At 34.5% G+C, this 25,244-nt stretch overlaps 1 protein-coding gene across 4 annotated transcripts in view; it reads right to left on the bottom strand.

Moving 5' to 3' along the window:
- FUT8 (fucosyltransferase 8) overlaps window positions 1-25,244 on the bottom strand; it is a 315,036-nt gene that overhangs the window by 31,944 nt on the left and 257,848 nt on the right. For all 4 annotated transcript variants that reach the window (XM_057731047.1, XM_057731050.1, XM_057731048.1 and 1 more), the window contains one exon: window positions 24,381-24,618. In XM_057731047.1, coding sequence (XP_057587030.1) covers window positions 24,381-24,618 — 238 coding nt within the window. The remainder of the gene's footprint in view (window positions 1-24,380; window positions 24,619-25,244) is intronic.

Raw genomic sequence — 25,244 nt, 5'->3', positions numbered from 1 at the left:
CTTCTATCTGAAAAGATGAAAGCTGAGAGGGGATCTGTTTAAAGCTTATAAAAATCATGAAAGATTTAGATAATGTATTTAAGATGTACTCACCAAATCTTAGGATTAGAAACCTTTCATTGGTGCTTGAAAAAAGTACTTTGAGAATAAAAAAATAAAGCCTAATTCTATACAACAGGTAGAATTCTTACAGAACTCATTATCTCAAGAGAAGATAAAAGCCAAAAATGATTATGTTTGTGAAAAATATAAATGTTCAAACCTTGACATCATGGATGGCAACTATATCTCCTATAAAATGTCATTGAGAACTCCTATTAAATCAGAGTTCTGAACTGGAAGAATCAATGATATGACCCAAAATGTCCTTTATAGGCTTCAATGCACAGGTAACAATATATACAAGATAATAAGACTATGTTACATTTTGGCTCTAAAGGATGCATTCTTTGTGACCTGACAAACTATTATTTCTTTTCCTTGCAGTATGGAGATAAGAGGTAGATACACCATTGAAACAAGAAAAGGATAAAAGGAGGAAGAATAGAATATTACTTATGCCTGCTGATATTGCTTACTTGATTAGAATAAATTATAAAATTCATAAAATAAAGGATACTGGAGTTCTGACATTGATACCTCATAGTTAAGTTTTGTAGAACAAAACTTGTACATGACTATTTGCTCTCACCAGTATCAAACAACCAAAAAAGGATTTATTGAGAACTGTTTTAGTCAAGGTCCCTGGTTGCAAGGACTAGAACCTAGTCAAATTAGCACAAGTGAAAAGGAGATTACTGAAAGAATACAAGGGAACTGCCAAGAAACAAAGAACAAGAAGTACAACTGCGTCTTACAGAAAACGGGAAACCTGCAATTCTTACCAGCTCTCTGAGGCCACGTGGTCTGCTCAGGTCAGCTACACTCTCTGCTAAATGACTTCTGTTTTGCTCTGGGCCCATCTTGCAGCCATCAGCTTTAGTCTACAGGATTTTACAACTTAGTCTCACCCTCAGATGAGCTACAGTCTCTATCTTGTAATGATACTAACATTTACTGAGACCAAGTGCTGAATACTGTGCTAAATGCTTGTGAATATTATATCTCTTAATTACCAAAGCTACCCTACTGGACAAGTATACTTATAGATGACTAGTGAAGGAGTTAGAATCTAGACCCATCAGACTCCAGAGCTGGAGTGCTCACCTACAAGATTAGGTGTCAACGGGTATCTTACTGGCACAGCCCAGCCTAAAGGATTAGCTTCTCAGGGTCAGATAATCACCCTGGCCTGGCAGCTGTGAATACCTGCATGAGTGCATGTGCGTGCATGTGTGCGTGTGTGTGTGTGTGCACGCACGTAGGAGGGGAGGAGTGGTTACACGATATATACAAGATGCAAAGACTGTATTGCTCAAATAGATGCTATTAGATGAAGTGTGAGGAGTTAATAACTGATGCATAGTAAACCTTTGGCTTTTAGGTATTTAAAATTTTAGGAATTTAACTCTCAGAACATAAGGTAATTTTAAGAACCATCCATGTATATATCTCTATCATTGCATTTGCCAACTTGTATTATAATTATGTTTTTGTATTTGTCTCCCCCACAACTCTGGAATGAAGACATTAAGCCCTAACATATTCATCCTACTGCCTCAGCAGCTACCACTATCCCAGGCACATAAAAAGCACAAAATTAAGTTCTTAACTGAACAACTGAATTTAATATATAAAACACGACAATCAACATGAATCCCACAGTCTGCTGTAGGAAATAATCATTTAGTAAGTAAGCTGACCATTCAGCATCACAATCTCAACATTATAGGTTAAATTTTGAGATTTGAGAATATCAGCAGTTTTATTGCTTTAAGATGCAAAATAGTTGAAACTACTTAGGTACTGCCTTTATTTAAGAACTTTACCTGTCTCTTAGATAACAAATACATGAAAAGTGGTATATAAATACTTGTTAAGCTATATTTATATAACATCCCTATTCTTCGTGTTGCTTACACAGTACTCCAGAAACACATAAGCATTCTTCTTTGGATCTACCAACCATTTAAAAAATATATACTACCTGAATAGGATAGAACAGGAAAGAAGATAATACTCTTGCTTCTGTTATTTTGTTATGATTTCACTGTACATTTTTCTAGGGAGTTGAATCTAAGTTCCTGGACCCAAAGAATTATCTTTGAGAGTGACAAACACTACAGAATCTATATTTTGGTTATTAAATAATGTCAGAATTTATAGTTAGTTTTTACATGATGTACAGTGCTTGATGGAACTGGAAATTATGCTAGGCATGTTTTAGGTATGTTTCATTGCTAGAACAAAGTCTATTCATTCAGAATTTTATAGGTTTCACACTTTGTATTAACTTGAAGTAGACAATTAATTTATGACTCTCACTTGGAATATTTCTATACATCGTAACGGAACATACAGAAATAAATCAAACGTCACATTTAAAACTAACACTTTCACATCCCTTGTTATTGCTGCTTGTGACCATTACTATCATTATAATAAAACAGACTGTACTTTTTTTTCCCGTTTCTGAGAATTTTCACATATGAGGTCAGTTTATTTGCAACAGAGCTCCTTATTCTCCTTAGCAAGACCCACCTTCAAGAGAAACTATTTACCAGAGCCTAACCTACTGAAGTTTTACAAAGCCTAAGTGACCTGAGGGGAGGGAAATATCCATCTCATGTTCACTAAAAGACAGACCTAATCATAGGACTATAGAATACTTCCTTTCCCCCACACCATATCGTCACACCAATAGGGCTGCTAAATAATAACAAAGGATTGCAGCTAAAAGAGCTACTTATGAAAGAAGTCTCTAAGAAAACCTGAAAACAAGGGAGACAAAAAACGAGGACACTAGAGGAAAATTTAGCATGTGACACCACACTTATATTTAATACACAGCCTAACTCCTAGCCAGGTAAACATAAAACCTTACACTAAAGGCCTATTTCAGTTCAGTTTTCACCTAATACAGCACATCCAGTTTTCAACAAAAAGTGATAAGATATGCTAAAAGACAAAGAAAAGAAAATACAGACTGAAGGAACAGAGCAACCATCAGATTCAGACACATTCCTGGCAGATATTTCAAAATTATCAGACCAGGAACTTAAGATAACTATGATTAATATGCTAAGAATTCTAACGACAAAGTGGACAAGCTGCAAGAAGAGATGAATAATATAAGCAAAGAAAGAATCAAAAGAACGTGCTAGAAATAAAAGACACTGTAACAAAAATGAAGAATACCTTTGATGGGTTCATCAGTAGGCTGGACATGACCAATGAAAGAATCAATGAGCTTGACGATATGACAACATATACTTACAAAACTGACTGGAAAGAGGAAAAAAAGAAAAAGAAAAAAGAAAAGGGTGAAATAGAATATCCAAGAACTATGAGACAATTACAAAAGGGGAACATATATGTAATGGGAATGCCAGAGGAGTAGAAAGAGAGAAAGGAAGAGAAGAAATATTTGAAGTAATAACGCCAGAGAAATTTCCAAAATTAATGACAGACATCAATCCACAGATTTAGGAAGCTCAGAGATAAGTCCAAAAAAAAAAAAAAAAAAAAAAAAAGGTCTGTATCATGAATGTTATATTCAAACTATAGAACATCAAAGACAAAATCTTGAAAGACGTCAAGGAGGTGGGGGAAACCTTATCAATAAAGGAACAAGAATCAGAATGACACAGGCCTTCTCTTCAGAAACTATGCAAGCAAGAAGTGGGCAGAGTAAAATACTTAAGTTTTGAAAGAAAACTCAGCTACTTAGAATTCTATATTCAGTAAAATTGCCTTCAAAGGTCAAAAAGAAAGGAACACTTTCTCAGGCAAACAAAAATTGGGGGAATTTGTCGCTAGCTTCAGAGAGAAGGAGAATGATATGTCAGAAACTCATATATACATACACATTCATACAGAAAAGAGTGTTAGAGAAGGAAAAAATGAAAGTAAAATTAAATCTTTTCTTTTTCTTATTCCTTATTAATCCAATAAATAACAGTTTGTTCAAAGTAGTAACAGCAACAAAATATTTGGTGCTCATAGCTTGTGGATAAGTGAAGTAAAGGATGGCAATGCTTCAAGGGGTGGGAGGGAGAAACTGGGACCACACTGTCATAAGGTATCTGAAGTGCCCATGAAGTGGTGCTATACTATTATTTGAAAGTAGACTTGTAGTAGTTATGAATGTGTACTACAATCTTTAGGGCAACTACTTAAAAGAGAAGTTGTAATTTATACACTAAGACAGGAGAGAAAATGGGGTCATATATAATGACCAATTAAAACCAGAGAATGCAGAGGAATAGAGGAAGATAATAAAGAAACAAAGTGAACAAACAGAAAAGTCACAAGTATGGTTTATATTAATCCAACTTTATCAATAATCACTTTAAATGTAAGTGGCCTAAATACACTAATTAAAAGACAAGGACTGTCAGAGTGGATTAAAAAGCAAGACCCCAACTACAGGTTGTCTACAAGAAACCTACTTTAAGTATGAAGACACAGAGACATTAAAAGTGAAGGAATAGAGAAACATATACCATGCTAACATTAATCAAAAGAAAGCTGGAGTAGCTCTATGAATTTCAGACAAAGCAATGGAAATTACCAGTGATAAAGAGAGGTACTATATAATGAGAGGATCAATTCTCCAAGAAGACATCACTATCCTTAAAATGCATGCACCTAATAAAAAAGTGTAAGATTATATGAGGTAAAACCTGTTAGAATTGCAAGAATAAATTCACTATTTTAATTCAAGGATTATTCACAAATTCACTACTAGTAAGACTTCAATGCCACTCAATCAGTAATTGACAGAACTAGCAGACAGAAAATCAGTAAAGATATAATTGAACAGGACAGTATCATCAATCAACTGGATCTAATTGACATTTATGGAATACTTCATCCAATAACAGCAGAATGCACAGTCTTCTTAAGCTCACAGTGAACATTTATCTAGTTAGATCATACTCTGGGCCATAAAACACACCTTAACAAATTTAAAAGAACAGATATCATACAAAGTATATTCTCAGATCACAATGAAATTATATGAAAGCTCATTAACAGAATGATAGCTAGAAAATCCTAAGATTTTGGGAGATTAAACAACATACTTATAAATAACACAAAAGTCAAAGAAGCTGTCTCAAGGAAATGAAAAAACTTTTTGAACTAAACGAAAATAAAACATCAAAATTTGTGGGGTGCAGCAAGAGCAGTGCTTAGAAGGAAATGTATAGCATTAAATGAACTTGTTAAAAAAGAAGAGCCAAAATCAATCATCCAACTTAGGAAACTGGAAAAAGAAGAGTAAATTAAGTTCCAAAGTAAGAAGAAAAAATATCAATGAAATTGAAAAGCAGGAAAAAACAGAGAAAAATTAACAAAACTAAAAGCTTATTCTTTGAAAAGATCAATGAAATGGATAAACCTTTAGTCAGGGTAACCAAGAAGAAAGGAGAGAAGATACAAATTACTAATACCAGTAATGAAAGAGGGACCATCACTACTGAACCTCTGGACATTCAAAGGATAATAATGGAATACTGTGGACAACTCTATGCCTACAAATTCAACAACTAGATTCCTTGAAAGACATAGTCTATCAAAATTCATACAAAGAGAAATAAGTCATTTGAATAGGCCTATACTGACCAAAGAAATTGAATAAATAATAACTTTCTAAAACGGAAAGCACCAAACCCAGATAGTTTCACTGGTGAATAATACTAAATATTTAAGGAACAAATGATACCAATTCTCTACAATCTGTTCTGGAAAATAGAAGCAGAGTGAGCACTCCCTAACTCATTTTATGAGGCCCATCATTTCACTAATACCAAAACTGCACAAAGAAATTATAAGAAGAGAAACAGACCAGTATTTCTCATTAATTTGCATGCAAAATTCCCAAGAAAACATTAGCAAATTAAATCTAACAATGTATAAAAAGAATTATACACCATGACTAAGTGGGATATACTCCAGGTTATTCAAGGCTGTTTCCATCACATCAACATACTAAAACAGAAAAATCATATGATAATATCAGTAGATGCAGAAAAAGTATTCCACAAAATCCAACATCCATTCATGATAAAGCTCTCAGTAAGGGGAATTTCCTCAACTTGTTAAAGAACATCTAAAAACAACCAACAGCTAAATTCATATACAGTGGTGAAAAACTTGATGTCTTTTCCCTAAGATTAGGAACAAGGCAAGGATGTCCCCTCTCACCACTCCTATGCAACACTATACTGGAAATCCTAGCTAATGCAATAACACAAGAAAAGTAAATAAAACACATACAGATTGGAAAGGAAGATACAGAATTATCTTTTTTCATAGATGATATGACCATCTATGCAGAAAATCCCAAGGAATCGGCAAAAGAACTGCTGGACCAAATAAGTGATTATATCAAGGTTGCAGGATACAAGGTTAATATACAAAAGTCAATGGATTTCCTATATCCCACCAATGAGCAACTGGAATTTGGAATTTAAAACATGCTACTACCATTTACAAATGGGGAGAGAAAGGGAGGGAGAGAAGGTGGGGGAAAAAGAAGGAAGGAAGGGAAGATGGAAGGGAGGAAGGAAAAAAGTTTATTTTAATTTTTTTAAATTAATTAATTTATTTTTGGCTGTGTTGGGTCTTCATTGCTGCATGTGGGCTTTCTCTAGTTGCAGAGAGCGGGGGCTGCTCTTCATTGCAGTGCACAGGCTTCTTATTGCAGTGGCTTCTCTTATTGTGGACCAAGGGCTCTAGGACGCGTGGGCTTCAGTAGCTGTAGCACACAGGCTCAGTTGTTGTGGCTTGTGGGCTCTAGAGTGTGGGCTCAGTAGTTGTGGCTCATGGGCTTAGTTGCTCTGCAGCATGTGGGATCTTCCCAGACCAGGGCTCGAACCCATGTCCCCTGCGTTGGCAGGCAGATTCTTAATCACTGTGCCACCAGGGAAGTCCCAGGGAAAAAGTTTAAATCAAACAAAATATGTATGAGATGCATAGGAGGAAAACTATAAAACTCTGAAGAAAGAAATCAAAGAAGAAGTAAATAAATGAGGAGAGTTTATGTTAGGAAGACTCAGTATTGTTAAGATATTGATTCTTCCAACTCAATCTGTAGATTTAGCACAATTCCAATAAAAATCCTAGCAAATTACTTTTTGGATATCAACAAAGTGATTCTAAAGTTTACATGGAGATACAAAAGACTCAGAGTAGCCATTACTATTGAACAAAAAGGACAAAGAGGACTGATACTACCTGACTCCTAGACTTACTAAAAAGTGACAGTAATCAAGACAGTGTGGTATTGGTAAAAGAATAGACAAATAGATCAATAGAACACAACAAAGAGCCCAGAAACAGACCCACACAAATAAAGTCAACCAATCTTTGACAAAGGAGCAGAGGCAATCTGATAGAGGAAGGACAGTCTTTTCAACAAATGGTGCTGGAACAACTGGATATCCACAGGAAAAAAAATCTAGACACTCACCTTACACTTTTCACAAAAATTAATTCAGCAAAGATTACAGACCTAAATGTAAAATGCAAAACAATAGAACTTTCAGAAGAAAAACATGGGAAAAAATCTAGGTGGCCTTTGGTTTGGCAATGAGTTTTCAGATACAACACCAAAAGCACAATCCATAAAAGAAGTAAAAAAGCTCGACTTCATTAAAATTAAAAATTTCTACTCTGTGAAAGACATTGTTAAAAGAATAAAATGAAAAGCCAAAAATGGGAGAAAATAACTGGTAAAGCGCTTACATCCAAAAATTTAAAAGAGCTCTTAAAACTCAACAATAAGAATACCACCCTATTATAAGATGGGCAAAAGAGCTGAACAGACACCTCACCAAAGAAGATAATATAGATGGTGAATTAGAATATGAAATGACGTTCAACATTACAGGTCATTAGTACACTGCAAATTGAAACAGGATACCAGTACATGCCTATTAGAAAGGCTAAAATCTAAAACAGTGACATCACAAATGCTGGGGAGGATGCTTATTCATTGCTGGTGGGAATGCAAAATAGTATGGCTACTGTTACAGGCTCAATGTTTGTGTCCTCCCAAAGTTGCTACATGGAAGCTGGAACTCTCAGTGTGATGGTATGAGGAAGCAGGGCCTTGGGAAGTAACTATGTTTAAATGAGGTAATAAAAGAGGGTCCCAATGCTGGGATTACTGCCCTTAAGAAGAAGAGGAAGAGACTCCCTCGCTCTGTCATGTGAGGATACAGCAAGAAGGCAGCTGCCTATAAGCCAGGAAGAGGGCCCTTAAGAAGAACCAAATTTGCTGGCACCCTCATTTTGGACTTCCCAGCCTCCAGAATTGTGAAAAATAATGTCTCGTTTAAGCCACTCAGTCTGTGGTGTTTTGTTACAGCAGCCCAAGCAGACTAAGACAGCCACTTTGGAAGACAATTTGGCAGTTTCTTACAAAGCTAAACATAGTCTCACCATACAACTCTCAGCAAACCCTCTCTTAGGTCTTTACCCAAATTAGCTGAAAACTTATGCCCACACAAAAACCTGCACATGAATGTTTATACCAGCTTTATTCATGACTGCCAAAAATTTAAAGCAACAAAGATGTCCCTCAATAGGTGAATGGATAAACAAACTGTGGTACCTCCATACAATTCAATAGTATTAGCAATATAAACAAATGAGCTGTCAAGCCACAAAAAGACGTGGAGGAACCATTTTAAAAATAAGCAGTCAGAAAAGACTTCATAACATGTGATTCTAACCATATGACATTCTAGAAAAAGCAAAATTATAAAGACAGAAAAATCAGTGATTGACAGAGATGGTGGGTAGGGAGAGGAGTGAATAGGTGGAACACGGGATTTTTAGGGCAATGAAACTATTCTGTATGATTATATAATGGTAGATGCACAACATTATGCATTCAGCAAAACCCACAGAACTATACTACACAAAGACTGAACCCCAGTGTAAACTATGGACTTTAGTTAACAATAATGTATCAACACTGGTTCATCAATTGTAACAAATGTGCCATATCAATGCAAATGTTAATAATAGGGGAATTGGACGAGGGAGGAAAAAGAGGGAACTCTGCACTTTCTAATAAGTATTTTTTAAAAACCTAAAACTGCTCTAAGAAATAAAGTCTATTAATTAAAAAATACAGGCAATCAAAAAAGACTAAAAGAATACACATACTCACATATATTTAAGTAGTATTATTTTCTTTTTTATATTTTCTAAACTTTATGGGTTTTTCAAAAATAGGTGTTCATTGCTTTATATTTTAAAGAATTATTTAAAAATAACTATGCCAAATAAAAGGAATACCTTTAGCATTAAGAAAACAACAATATGATCCACATGAAACTAAATCCAGAAAATTCTGATCTCTGACACTTTATCCAGTTAACACAATCTCTAATCCTTCTTTTTCTTCTTTTATATTAATCAAAAATCATGTTACCTCCCCTTGGGGTTGTTTCCTGGAGGGAACAAATGAGGAAAGTGCTTTAAATTAAAAAAAAAAAAAAAAAGATACCACAGAAACTGTTACAAATTATTAATGACAAGAAAAAATAAGGTGTTTCCTCTGAAGAGGGAGGTAGGCCTGGGAAGGTTTCAATGAAACCTTTAACCAACTAATGAAGGCTAAACTTATCACCAATTACAAACACAAAGAGAGTGTTCTATTAAATCAAAGGCTTTTTCAGTTGAATTGTAAGGCTATGTGGAGAAACAGCTTAAATTCAATAAAGTATGAGTCATAGGTTACCTGAAACCTCTCCCCTGGGAAGAAACTTGTTCGACCTGGATGTATTTAACTTCTACTTCCCTGTAGATGCTTTCAAGTTCAAAACTTTAAGGATTTTTTTGTCAATATTGATACAAAGGCTATAATTTGATGTAAGTGGAAATACAGCTTTCTCAAAGTCCTCTTTCTTTTATGGCAAACAGTTACATAAAAATATGCCCTTATATATAACAGTTTCTTATTCTTTGCTAATTGATAGAATTTTAAGGCTTAAAAGAAATCAAAGAGATAAACAATCAAGGCCCTTCCTCAATTTATTGTCTCCAGACTATTGTTAACAAAACAAAACAACTCAAAATTAACATTAACCCTTTATTGAAATGGCTTTCATGTCAATAATATGTCATATCCATTAACAGACCTCAACCATTCACTTAAGCCCATCTAAGTAGCTTGATCAGGTTCCATTAAAATAATGTATGCTTTCTTTCATTCCAGCATGACATAGCTACCGATTTATTTCATACTGAACTTTTAAAAAAAATGGATTCAAGAACAGGTGTCTCAGGCTAGATTTGGGACTGCATAAATAAGCTTTGTGTTAGGGGATGATAAGAATACATTTAAAATTTTAATTGAAGAATGTCAGGCACCAGAGGCAAAGAACATACAATCTTTTAAAAATGCTAAATAAAGCCAGCTGCCAAAAAGGGCAAGCTCACTGGTGGTTACAGCTGTTCACCATCATGCAGCAATAACACAAAAGTTCTCTATTTTTTGCAGCATGTCTTACCCACTTAGTAGACTATGGCCTCAGCACATCATTTCTATACCCTGGGGTTAACTTACCACAGCATGGCATAAAACTATTCAAAGTGGAGGAAAAGTTACTTTATGCACATCTACCATTTAATATTATCTACAATTACATCTCTTCTAATTAATTTAGGAGAGAGTTGACTGCATCATTCTTACTGTTTTATTTAATGGCCTCTGAGAATGTAAATTCTTCCATTTATTGCCACAAGGGAAAAATGTGTCCAAATCTCTGTTTTCAATTAGGAAATTGGGTATCGGATTGCAAATATGTGTTGTATCTCATTCCAATGACAAAAGAGGCTGTAAAATGACAAGTAAGGGGAGGAAAAACGAGCCTGAGCGTTCACCTTCTTATTTCTGGTAGTCACTAATCTAAACACAGAAAGGAGAAGGACAGGAGAAAGAGCAATGGCCTTTTAAAAAAAAATTCACAAACTGAAGTCTTTTTTCTGTAAGTATCTCTTACCTGTGGCCCCTGTTACAAAATAACATTTGATTAATTTAAATTAATTGAACATGGAGCTGAATAACAACATATTATGTTTTACACTAAAAAAGCAATAGCTTTAAAATGCTAGTTTGCCCTTGACAACAGATAATTTTGCCAAAATATAGCTTGTGGAACCTTTATTTCCCTGTTATTTTAAAGAATGACGTGGCTAGATAGAGGGTTCAAACTATTTTTTAGACACAATGCAAAGACTTCATTCAAACTTTCTCCAAATGATTCTTTTTTCCCCTTTGCCTTTAGTCGCCTCAGCACACTCTAAAGACACAGGTAATTCATTTCAATGAGACCGAACTGCAAGGCAGTCTATATGAAACAGTATGACAAATGCATCAATTTACAGAAGTGTTCTCTTATGCATCTGTGGCCACTCCCAATTTTACTCAATTACATAGATAATCCTACTACTAAAATAGAGAGAAATATATTTAAATAAATAGTTAAGGGCATATTACAGTTGTTACAGTAAAATATGTATGTCTTTTTGTTAAACTGAAAATGCCATTGAATACACATTTTTATATAAAATCAATTCCAAACAAATACCAACACAGAAGCTAGAAATCACAACTGCTATTTATCACTAATGTATATGTCTTTTCAGGCTAAGAAAAATGTTCAAAGAGATTTCACTTAGTCAAATGAGAAACACTTAAAGGATCCGCAGCAGTTCCCTGGCCTGCTAGATTTGTCCATATATACATTAATTAGTTCAATACTAACATATTAATATTAACGATTCTGAAAAAGTAGCTTAAAGTTATTATCAGATTTTTTTAAATGTCATAAATATAGACATAACATTTATTATTCATACAATGGATGCCGGTCTGCACAAACCACAAAATTAGGGAATCTTTATGCCTCCCCGGCCTTTATTTTTGGTATTTGGAATATTGTTCAATTGAGGTGGAATAATTTATCCTTTTCTCTCTTTGAGAAAAATCCCTCCATATCCAACCATCTGATTAATAATTTAACTGTCATATTCTTAATTATATTAGCAGAAAATGCATCTCCTGATGTAGTTTAATACTTTCCTGTGTGCTTAACTTAGAAAGTATAAATCTTTCAGGTTGGCATTCATTGTTTATATCCTTGCCACTATTTACAACAAAGGGTTGAGTAATAATAATGCCAATCCTATGTCATATCCTCAATTTAATTAAAACATTTCCTAACAAGCAATTCTATATTAACTTGACTACTTTCGCCGATATTCTTCAAAAGCATGGTTACATTTATTTATTGGTACTTTTGCAAATCACAGCTAATGTGTTATAACATGCACTGAATTCCTGTAAATACAAAACCTATCACAAAAACTGCAATTACTCTGAACATAAACACTGATTTTCAGTTTTACCTATTCAATGACAGTTAAGAATGAATGCAATATGCAAGGTTTATTTAACTAAAGCACTAACATTTTCATACTCTTACAGCTGAAAAAAATACCTGCACCTAAGCACATTCTATCAGATTTGTTTCGGAGTCCCTTGAGAAATGCAACATAATTAGCTATCGGACTGATTTTTCAGTCACATTCTACTAAAGGATGAACTGAGAAGCAGATGGTTTAATGCTCTCCTCCACATAACTCAGTAAATCAGGGGCAGAAGGAAAAACAATGCCTAGGAGCTGTGATACTTTGGCACTACTCTAAGTAAGATATAACAGGCACATGAGCATTTTTTAACATCACTCATCAAGTATGCCAACTGTGCAGAATTCTATATCTAAGATTCCTGGTCATTTTACAACTTTTCCAAGACCAGTTCAAATGCCATTCCTTTTCATTCTTTTGGCTAGAATAACTGTACCTCCCGGTCTTGGGAGGGTTCATATCTTTGGTTTCTTGTTTACCTTTTCATAACATCACTAATCACACATTGCCTCACGAAACTGACTTTTTTAAATGTTTGTGTTAACCTGCTATTTAGACTGGGAGCTTCTTGAGAACAGGAATCCTGTCTTAATCATCTATACTGAGATTGGCAAACTCTTCCTGTAAAGGGCCAGACAGTAAATATTTTATGCTTTGTAGTCCACATACATCTCTGTCACGTACTCTCCTTTTTCCAAAAACAACGCTTTAAAAATATAGCCAGCCTTACAAAACCAGGCTCTGGGGGCTATGGTTTGCTGATTTCTGAGCATTAATGTTTAAAGATCAGGTTCTGAAGTCAGACTGGGGATTTCTTATTACCTCTGGCAAATTATTGACCTATATAAAATGTGAATAATGATAGTACCTACCATATAGGTTTACTGTGAATATTAAATAACATAACATATGCAAAGTTCTTAAGCACTGTTACATAGTAAGGTTCACTAAATGTTAGCTATTGCTGATATAATATTACTTTCCTAATACTTGGGCTGAGAAAGTATTCAATAAATGTTTACTGAATCAAAGATATCCAAAGAGACAGACATACACACATATAGCTAAGATTTTGTACAGGAAAATGCTTTAGTCCATAAAGTACTTTTAAACTTAGCTACTTTTTAACTTAGTATTTTTCAGTATAACAAGGCCCTATTTTTAAAACATTTCAATACCTACGATCTCACGTGCTCTACATCAGAAGCCTGCGAATCACATAGATTAGGCTATATTTCCTTTAGTTGACAGATTTGGAAATGGAGAGTAAAATTTTTCAAGGATCATTTTTGCTTAGAGGCAATTTAATTAAAACAAAACAAACAAACAAACAAAAATCCACAAGACTCTACAACAATTGAGTAACAATTACTGGCCAGTACTACTAGGCAAAAAGGAGACAAAATAAATCAGATAAGAATCTCAAAAAAGTCACAATATAAAGAGACATGTAAACAAACTAAACACAATATATTCACAATATAAAGAGACACGTAAACAAACTAAACACAGTATATTCATGAACATGAGGTCAACTGGAAAGAAATAAAACAAAGTGATACTAAAAGATAAACAGGAATTCACAGGGTGAAATGGAAAAAAAAATTCTCTCTCTCTTCCCTCTCAATATATATGTGAGATATATACATATATAAAGTGCACAGAATTTTCAAGGAATAAACCTGTAGTTGAGCTGGTGAGATCAGAAATCCTGGGCACATCTGGGGTGTGAGCAGTATAGGAGAAGGAGCTTATCTCCTGTATTCTAAGTAAGGAATTAATGTGCATCTCTCTAAACACTGAGCAGCCATGGAAGTTTTGGAGAAACAAAGTCATATTTGATTTTGGAGATATCATTCTGCTGACAGTGGAGAATGGATTAAAAGGGGATAAATTCTGAAAGCAGAGGGGATAGTTAGGAGACTATGGAAATAATTTTCCCATAGAGGGATTAGGCATATGAAGACAACTTAAAGATAAATATACTTCACTATGACCTAGCAATACCACTTCTAGGCATATGTACAGCTTTCCAATAACCTGTTGCAAAATATTTGATGGAAGATAAAAACTAAGGTATAAGGATAGACATAAAAAGAGTAGTAGAATAGAAGAGAGAGAACAGAAATAGATCCATACGTTGTCAATCGATTTTTGACAAAGGCATCAAGACAATTTGATAATGAAAGGCCAGCTTTTCAACATATAAGTCTGGAATAACTGGATAAACATATAGAAAACAATAAACCTCAACCCTTACCTCACACTACACACAAAAATTTAGGGATCATACACATGAAAGCTAAAAGTATAAGGTTTCCAGAAGAAACGATAAAACAATATCTTTGCAACATTAGGATAGGCAAAGATTTCTTAGGACACAAAAATCACTAACGTTTATAGTTATAGAAAAATATCAATTAACTGGACTTTAATAAAATTAAAAGTTTTGTTCTTCAAAACATACTGTTAAGGAAGTGAAAAGACAGGCCACAGACTGATAGAAAATATGTGTAAATCATGTTTCTGATAAAGAATTTGTATCTAGAATACACACATACACCACTCCTGTAAATTAAAAATAAAAAGACAAACAACCCAATTTTAAAAATTAGAAAAGACTTGAACAGTCAGGAGTGTTGGTTACATTATCAAAACTCATTGAATTATACACTTAAGCTCTATTTATTTCACCATAAATTAATTTTATCTCAAATTAATAAGTGCATGAAAAAGACCAAACAAAAAAAAAATATTCACAAATTTACAATGGTTGAAACTGTATTTGTTTGGTAATTATTATTTTAGAGTAGGAGTCAGAAAACTTTTTTTGTAAAAAGCTAGATAGTAAACATTTTAGGCTTTCAGGCCAGATGGTTTCTATTGCAACTATTCAGCTCTGCCTCTGCAGATGAAAGCAGTCATAGACAATATGTCAGTAAATGGATGTGGCGGTGTTCTAGCAAAACTTTATTTACGAAAACAGATGGAAGGCTGAGTTTGGCTGAGGACCATTGTTTGACAAGCCCCTTTTTTATAGCATAAGATTTTATTTGTAACACACTGCCATAGAGATCTCTGTAGGCTTGCCATATACCATCACCTCCCAGGTGATAATATGGGCAGTAAAAATATCTTTTACATATGGTTTGATATGGAAAAGTTTGATAAGCACTGCCATAGAGAAACTAACATATGAACAAGGAGACACACACACAGATATTCAAAGACATATTTTTGTTTATAATGGCAAAAACGTGAAATAATTTAAACATCCATCAATGAGGGAAACATAATACAAATGCACAATAAAATACAACAGGTGAATGAACTAAATGTCCACTTACTAACACATATATAATACAAACGGGCGCCTCTAACACGGTCATTCTTGACAAGCCATAAGATAATAATCTTTCCTCTGAAACAGAGATATCACATCACTTTTAAAATGTAGATATCACATTCTTAAAAGACTATCTAACCTTCTGAAATCAATCCAGGTACTAATGGACAGATATTTCCAAAGGATGCAGATGGATGCTCTATATATTCTAAAATCTCAATTTGGGTGGCCTCACGGTTGATACTGAACATAATCGAGGAAAAAAGGGACACAGAGTGCAATGTCTACTTTCCCCAACCCTATTATTGGGTATTCTGAACTGCATGGATCGAGACTGGCCAGAGGTGGCAGCAGAAGCAGCTAATAAACCAGCCTATTCCCCAGTTTCTACTGTCCTACTATCCAATTTCAGTGGACACAGCAAGATGGGCAGTGACAGCAGAGAAAAGAAAATACTGGTGATTTACCTTTTTTGTCAACTGCTTTTTCCATTATGCCATAAAATCCCATTGGAGTGTTCCAGGCTAGTTTATTCTTAGCCACAACCTAGACATACAATACAAATAGCTTCAAATATAATATTTAATACCCAAAGACTAGAGAGGAAAGGAGCATGCTACGGTGATTCAATACCATGTTTTGGGTTGCTTAACTAAACATAATCTCTGCTGGTCTGAAAAATGCAGTTCCATCTAGTCAATAGATGGGTACCAGACGGATGGTCCGTCAAAGGCCCTCACTTTTATGTATTTCTAATATTGAAATCTTTAGGATTTGCTCAATTCCATTGTTAGTATTTGGAAAAACCTTCTTCACTGAAGGCTATCTCCACTTTTAGGCAAGTTACTTGGAAATCAACACCTTGGGTATGTTCAGATTCCTAAGCATTAATTCTGACACAGCTCCCATGGAGCAGAACCTTCACAGGAATTAATTCTTGATTCTTTTAGTATTACCTATATATTAGAGCTCCAAGACACCATGTTTGACTTAAAACACCTCCCCCACCCCCCAACTCATTCTTAGTGACAGACTATTTTTTTTTAAAAAACAAAATCTACAATTTAGCAAAAGTGTGTCACACAGCTTGCAGGGTAATAGTTTGAGATTTAGACTAGGATGCAGGAGAGGTGGGTTTTGTTTCTTTTATTACATTTATTGTGCTCTGGTCAAGTGTTTGCATTGTGTAAATAACCCAGAAGACCTGGGCCCTGCTACCATTTGGAGTCTCCTTCAAGATAAAATAAATAGCTAAAAATTCAAATATAGAATGGTATTTCTTAAAGTTTTCCTCCAAAATGCTCCCAAAAGCAGAGGAGGGTAAACTTATACTACTGAGGATATGAAGGCTGAACTAAACCTATGGGTTGAAGTTTGATGTTTCATCAAAATTTTCATTTTACACAATTATATATCCTGTTTGTTTTATTATCTGAAAATGATTTAGCTTTCATACCAGCAAATAAAATTGATAGTCCAGAAAAATGCACCATGCTGATTATCCTGGCAGTTTGCAAACCTCTGACTCACTTTCCCCAGGTTTACTCGTAACTCGATATGAGAAGCATTTGTAGGATAAATATGGAAATAAACATCTATGGTTGTGCTTAAGATGTGGGTGCACTGTAGGCAAAACTGCTGTGTGGATAAAGGTTTAGCTCCCTATTCCCATATTGTGTAACTATAAATGAGATACTACAGATACCTTTCTCTCTCCTGAAGTGGAAAGCTGAAGATAAAGGACCTATCAGAGTGAAGGTAGTTTGAGTTCTTCTGAGATACACATATATTCTAACTGGTATTTTACAGTCCAGAAACAAAAATCTTCCTTTCTTTTATGGACCATGAACAGCAAAACCAGTCTTATACAGACTGAAATAAAAGTCTTTACGTACCTGCAATGATACGTGTTTAGGTCAGTAATTCTCAAAAGAGTAGGGTGCAGGGTAGAGAGGCCTATTAGAAACTTGAAGCAGGGATAGCTTTTCAACTATACACGGTACCAACTCAGTCTTCAAATCTTCTCCCTGTACCACCACCTCTTCCCAGCAAACAGAGCCAATTTTAAAATCACTAACTATAGTGAGCCACTGTTATAGGTGGCAGTATACCTTCTATCTCAGGTGTGTTGGTATAGAAAAAATATTAAGGTAGCTGCAGAGACTCTCTGACTGGTCCAGAATTTTACCAGTCCATTAAATTGTGGGTTTATTAAGCATAGAGACAGTCTAGTGCTTAAAGGTTATTCTCAGAAGTTATTTCTCGTCTCTGGATCTCTTTCAGTTTTTCCATATAACTTTATAATTTTAAAAGGGAAAACTATGAAGCTCTTATAAAGGCCTAGTTTTCATCTTAGAGTAAAAGGGTAACTTTTCTATTGTTGCAGATTATAATCTAACAATGTATTCTATTATTATGTTTTTGTTTTAAAATTTGGGGACCAAACATAGACAATTAAACTGTATGTGAAAATTATCTTAATACCTTTTATAGCTCTTAATCATTTCCCCTGGTGATTATAGCCCTATAAAAGTGGATAGGGAGATAGGTACTGAGTTTCATGAGCTTTCTTAGAGTGAAACTGCGTTTCTGAAGCTACAATTAACGGCTGAAGTTCACAAAGCTAAAAACAACAGGACTAAGATCAGATATGGTTAAACTCAGAGACCAGTATCCTTTCCTCTTCCTCATAATACCTAAACAGAAAATAAAGATGTTTTTTGCAGCACAAGGAATCTAAAATATTATATGCACTTATTTCATGTTTCTACTAATCAATCATCAAAGGCTGAAAAGATTATTACTGTAAGAAATACTACATAGAAGCGTGTCCGCAGGCTATCCTAATAGGCAGCTATAGATTATCAACCATATTATTAGTTTATCAATCAGTCCATCTGAAATCAGCCATTATTAAGGATCCAGCTTGTTAGATTATTTAAATGACTCCAATAGACATCAGAGTAGTTTTGTACATGTTACAAATATTAGTTTCACAGGAAAAAGTTAAAGTTTAATTTAATTTGTGCTCAGCTTGCTAAAGAGTTTCCTTTTGACATCAGTGAGATATTTGCTTAGAGAGTTTCATGACAGAACTAACATATGATCCAGCATTCCCATCTCTGGGTATATAGCCAAAGGAAATGAAATCACTATCTTGAAGAGATATCTGCATCCCCATGTTCATTGCAGCATGTTTACAATAACCCAGACATGGAAACAACTCAAGCGTCCACTGATGGATGAATGGATAAAAAAAATATTATATATATACATATATGTATATACACACACACATATATACACACACAATGCAATATTATGCAGCCATCAGAAAGAAAAAAGTCCTACCATTTGCAACAAGATGGATAGGCCTTGAGGATTTCACACTAAGTGAAATAAGTCAGTCACAGAAACACATGCACTGTATGATCTCCCTTATATGTGGAATCTAAAAAAAACAGACTCACAGGAACAGAGAACAGATTGGTGGGTGCCAAAAGTGAAGAGAGGTGGGGGGTGGGGAAGGTGGGGGGAAAAGGGTGACTGTGGTCAAAAGGTACAGACTTCCAATGAAAGGATATATAAGCTCTGAGGACGTAACATACAGCATGGTAACTGCAGTTAACAATACTGTATTGTATATTTGAAGGTGACTAAGTAAATCTTAAAAGTTCTCATTACAAGAAAAAAAGCTTGTAACCATGTGAGGTGATGGATGTTTACTAAACTTATTACAATAATCTTTTTGCAGTATATACATATCAAATCATTATGTTGTATACCTTAAACTAATACAATGTCATATGACAATTATAGCTCAATAAAACTGGAAAAAAATTGCTCAACCAAGGTGGAAGACTAAATTACCTTCCTATTCTCTCTAGATAAAACAGTAATGCAAAATGGTTATCATATAGAGATTATCCAAATTTTAATTAAAATGCAGGAAAAATAGCATTACAGAAGTGCTTTAGGTAGTTAATAAAAGTATAATGTTTTTCCTGGAGTATGTGAGTTTGTGGTATTTGACAGCTTTCAAAAATTAACTGAGTGAACGCTAAGAAATATTAAAAATGAAATTTTTAACTAAAGAGTTTAATGGCTCCTAGATGACACCAAGAGCCAGGTGAAAGCAATGTGGCTTCTAACTTTGCCCAATCTCTGAAGCAAAAACAAAACAAAAAGCTCTGACACTCAAATTAAACCTGGGTTTTAGGGAGGAACAAAATCATACAACCATCCAAATGGAAACCCTATAAGTAACAAGTATTTTCAAAATGAAACATTAGTTTCTCAGTATTCAAACTTTACAATTAACTATTTCTAGTTTCCCCAGTGCCTCGACTTTCTCTTGCCTCTTTTCACATGTTGTGCCCAATGACAGAAAATTCTTCTACCATATATTTACCTGGCTGACTCCTGCTCATACTTTGGGTCTTAGCTTAAAAATCACTTCCTCCAGAAGAATCCGAAATATATGTGAGATATGTGCTCTAGAGTACTATGGACTTACCCATATCACAATGAATTTTAATTGTTCATTCAAGTTGTTTTTCTTTCCCACTAGGCTGCCCCTGACAGCATGTAGTCCAGCATGCCTAGCACACAGCAAGTGCTTTTATTAAATTACTTTTAGTTTTAAGGTTGCCTCCATGTAAGGATGCCAAATAAAACTCTTTGACCAAAACATTTTTTGAAATGAGGTACGGAGAGAAATTAACCATCCAATTTAAGTAATTAAATACAGCAAGCAGCAATCTACTTAAACATACACTTAAATCAGACACCTCTAAGGCATTAAATTTTTTCATATTTACAAACACTGTTTCTTACTAGTCATTATTTTCATTTAAAAGAAAGTTTTTCAATTAGATTTATCAAATTAAGTAATTCAGTTCAATTTATGACAATCAAAGACAAGAGAAGGAAATGCAAAACACCCGAATGGCTTAACTGCTAATCTGAATAAATGTGCAATTTTTAGAATGGAAAAAATAGTGAAGAACTGAGTTTAAATAGCTGAGGTTCCCTACTGCTAAATCATCTATTCAAGAGTATTTATAGCAACTAGAAAAGCATCTTGGAAGCTAGCTGTCATATATAGCCTAAAAGAGTCAATATACTTTTAAAAACAAGATTCCCATTCTGAATTATCATAAGAAATCTATTTGGAAGAATCAGGTCTATTACATGTAGTTAGGTCAGGTTTAGGAAACATTTTGTGATACAGAAAAATACTTGACCACTTTATCAACAACTTTAGAACAGACATGACATCTACAGGTGACAGGGAAAGGTTATTATTAATTGGAAGCATAATTTTTAATATTTTGTTTCATTCAATCAAATTATACTACAAATGATACAGTTTTATACACAAATATAAAAAAATGCAGGCGAATAAAAGAACTCAACTTACACCAAGGTATGATTTGGCTATTCAAATGATCAAATGTGAATACTAATTTCTCTGCTGGTGACAGATTTGAAAAGAAATCACTAAATTCCACCTGCAGGCAAATCACATCAAGTGTGTATAAACAAAAATAATAATTTCATGACAGTGGTGCCAAGGGAAATATCCCAAGAGTCTTTGTACAAGTCAGAATAATAACAGATTTAGTTGATTTATGGCTAACTGATGGATTAATGTCAAAGATCTTATTAAAATTCATTCTGATTTCTCTAATTCTAGACATAGGTTAGTTTCTCCAAAAGGTACATATATAGATAGTGTATATAAACAGACACAGAAGCGGACGGCAACCATACTTTTCATAAAAATGAAAGTATTCTAAGTGCAAACATAAACCTCTTCCTTTTTTTAGATGTAAGATTAACATTAAATTATTTTAGTTATATTGAGTTCTGAAGGAATACTGAAAATAACCACTAGTTTAATTAATTAAAGGTGTCCAAAAGCACAGTTTAGTTCATTAGCATGAAGAAAAATATATGATTATATATAATACCTGTAGTGATAAAGGAAAGATCTATTTAATTAAAATGATAATTCTATGCTACCATGATAAAATGATTTCTTTAATCAGGGACTGCAAATGACTAAGAAGAAAATACCATTGTTAACTCTTCAGTACCTAAAATCATATTAAAGAGGTGGGAAAAGTTATAGGGCAGGCGAGGAAAGAGGATAGAGACCTTAAATTTGTCACTTTATTTAGTTCCTAGACATTCAGGACAGTTTCTACGCTGCTCATCGTTATTCTGCCAGGTAAGGCATGAAGTGAGCCTACTAGGAAGGACTTAGACTGGAGGTATGTGGAGTGAATACACTCACCAGAATTCTGTCATTTGTTAGCTGTGTGATCCTGGAGAAGCCACTTAGTATCTACCAGGCCTCAGACTCCACATACATAAAGGAAGGAAATTTCTAGACCCTGTTTCATTGTAACGTCAAGAAATTCTGAATGTTTCAAATTCAAGCCGTTTTTAATCTTCATGTTCTGCAGTTGCCACTACATGAGGAAGGCTTACAATCAAACAAACTAAGTAACTAGTGGTAGCATACAGGCATGGACAACCTACATACTAAATCTGGTAAGTCTAGTGAGGCTAATTTTTCACTTTTTTATTTACCGACTGCTACTCAGAAAGCTGCCTCTCCCTAGAAGCAGTGAAACACAAGAACTTTGTCCTATGCTGGCTATATGCTTCCACAATCAAAGAAATTTGAAACTGAACTAAGTCCTCAAAATGAAAAAGTTACCACAGTGCGACTGACACAGTTGCTTTTCCTATAACTTCCTAACCTTGACACCTGCTCTCTTTGTACCAGCTATAAACTAGAGACCAGATCAATGGAAGAGGCAACCTCAAAAGTAAAGCTCATTTAGGTTCCAGAGTAAGAGGTTCACTTTAAAATTTGAAGTGAATTACAAAGAAAAAACTATGTTGATATATAGAATAAGACTCCTAAATAATCCTATGGAAGACAAAATTCACATCACGAGATAATACTTTAAATCCATATAGGACATTTTATAGAGCAACTTAAAGCATTTTATAGAAATTACCCAATTAACTTTCTTGACCCTTCTGTGAAGTCAAGTATTACCTGTATTTTCCAAAGAAGGCAAAAAAGAAACAAAGGAACTAAAGTTACTTACTCTGCCAATAACATAGCTCCCTATTCTAAATGTAGTGTTTTAACCTCTGAAAAAAGGTGCTCAGCTCCATAAATAATTTTATTAACTGAAATGCCTCAGCATTTTGAAAAATATTGGACTTCTCACAAGATGTTAGTGCAGAGATAGTGTATTGACTTACTTAGCATTTCACCTAATCAGTTAGTTCAGTATCTGCCACACTGTCAGCACTCAATGAATAAAGGCTATTAATGATAGCTAACAATTACGAGAGCTCATATATCAGGTAGTGTGCTAAGTACACTACACATATTAGTTCATTTAATCCTACCGACAACAAGAGGTAAGTAAATTATTACTCTTCATTTTACTGATGAGGAAAGGAAGGCCTAGGTTAAGTAACTTGCCCAAGATTACAAAATGATACAGCAAAGATTTCAACAAAGGTAGCCCAATTTTGGACCTTGTTTAAAGAGCGTCACTGTAGAAAGAAAAAGAGACTAGCAGTAAGAAACTCCAACTGTACTCCATTCCCTCTATCACCAAAACCTTAGAGAGAAGAGAATTTCTTGCTGATCTTTGTATCGCTTTCTCATGCCGAGCATGGTACCTTAATCACATTATTCCTCATTACGTTTCCTGAATAAAATTGAAATCACATAAACAAATTAGGCTTCATTGTCCTCAGCTATAAAATGGAGATAAAGGTACCTGCATTGTCTGCCTAAGTGGTTCTCACAGTGTGGTCCCTGGACCTGGAAACTTCATCAGACATGCAAATTTCGAGCCCTACCCTAGGCCTATTGAATCAGAAAATAGTATTTTAATAAGCTTTCAAGGTGATTCTCACGCATGTTGAAGTTTGAGAACTACCAGCCTACCTTACAGGATAATTTGGAGGATCAAATAAATACAATAATGTGAAAGCACCCAAAAAAGTGAAAGTATATCATCAACATCATCAAAAGAATAAATTAAGTTCCTTGAAAAAAAACTTAGTGATTTTGCTAGATCCAGATAAAAATGAACATCAGAAATGAAATTGATCATGAGGAAATTCCCTGGTTGTCCAGTGGTTAGCACTCATGCTTCCACTGCAGGGGGCACAGGTTTGATCCCTGGTCAGGAAACTAAGATCCCCACATGCTGCGTGGCAGAGCAAAAAAAAGAAAAAGGAAAAGAAAAAGAAAAAAAAATCATGAAACACTTTATGAATAAAATATTAGTATTCCGGATTTTATCTGGATAATGTATAGCATTCACGGATACAGAGAAAAAGGTGACTGCGAGCATAAGGTTGTCTGTAGAAATCTGGTAACTTGGTTATGCGGCAGTTCAACCCAGAGAGATGACAAACTGCACAGGCTTCTTACCTGACCAATGCCCAGTGGAGATGCCAGATCTGTCTGTGCAGGTCTCACTCACAGGTCTAAACACAGTTTCCCATCCTCCAGTAGCATAGCGCCAATTGTGAGATTCCAAGATGAGTGTTCGCTGTGTCCCATATGCAATCATGAAGCAGTAGACCACATGATGGAGTTGACAGCCATAGCCACAGCCTTTGTTGATATTACACACGAGCTTCTTGGCTTTGCTGCAGTCCTTGGGGTTCTGTCAGTAAGGAAGAGAAACAAAGGGTGAAGATAAGCTGTACGCAGAGGTTAACTTCTCTTTATAGGTGACAACTGTTAAAAATCATATAATAAGCCAAGACTAATCCAGTATATCTTATTCAGCAAGGAATTCAGCTTTAAGATTAGATTTCAAAGAATCCACTGAAATTTTATGTGTATACTTAGGGAGATGGCAATGAAAAAGACCAATTACTTTGGAAATATCACTAAACAAATGTGACATTAAGCAGTTACAGTTTAAAAAAAATAGTCTTTCACTTCTCTATCACTCAGAAGATGCAAGTATGATCCTCTCTGAACTCAAAGCTGCACACACTGAAATCTTTATGAAAGAAGCAAAATAGTTCGTTTATTCCAGCTGCACTTCAGCATTCTGAGCTTATTACCTTCACTGATGAAACTCAAATCATCTTAAAAGAAAAACTACAATTTATCTAATAATTCCAATCTATCTAATCTATTCCAGAATTCGAGATGTCATCAACCAAGTGTACTTTTTCCATTATGAAAGTAAAGTCACTGAGTAAAAGGATATCTGAGGTCAGCAATTTAAAAATATCAATCATGGGACTTTTTAAAAAAACCAATATTGATGATATTAGT

The sequence above is a fragment of the Hippopotamus amphibius genome, chromosome 4 (genome assembly GCF_030028045.1).
Source record: "Hippopotamus amphibius kiboko isolate mHipAmp2 chromosome 4, mHipAmp2.hap2, whole genome shotgun sequence".
In the NCBI taxonomy this organism is placed as follows: Eukaryota; Metazoa; Chordata; class Mammalia; order Artiodactyla; family Hippopotamidae; genus Hippopotamus; species Hippopotamus amphibius.
This window is presented reverse-complemented; position numbering and strand designations above follow the sequence as displayed.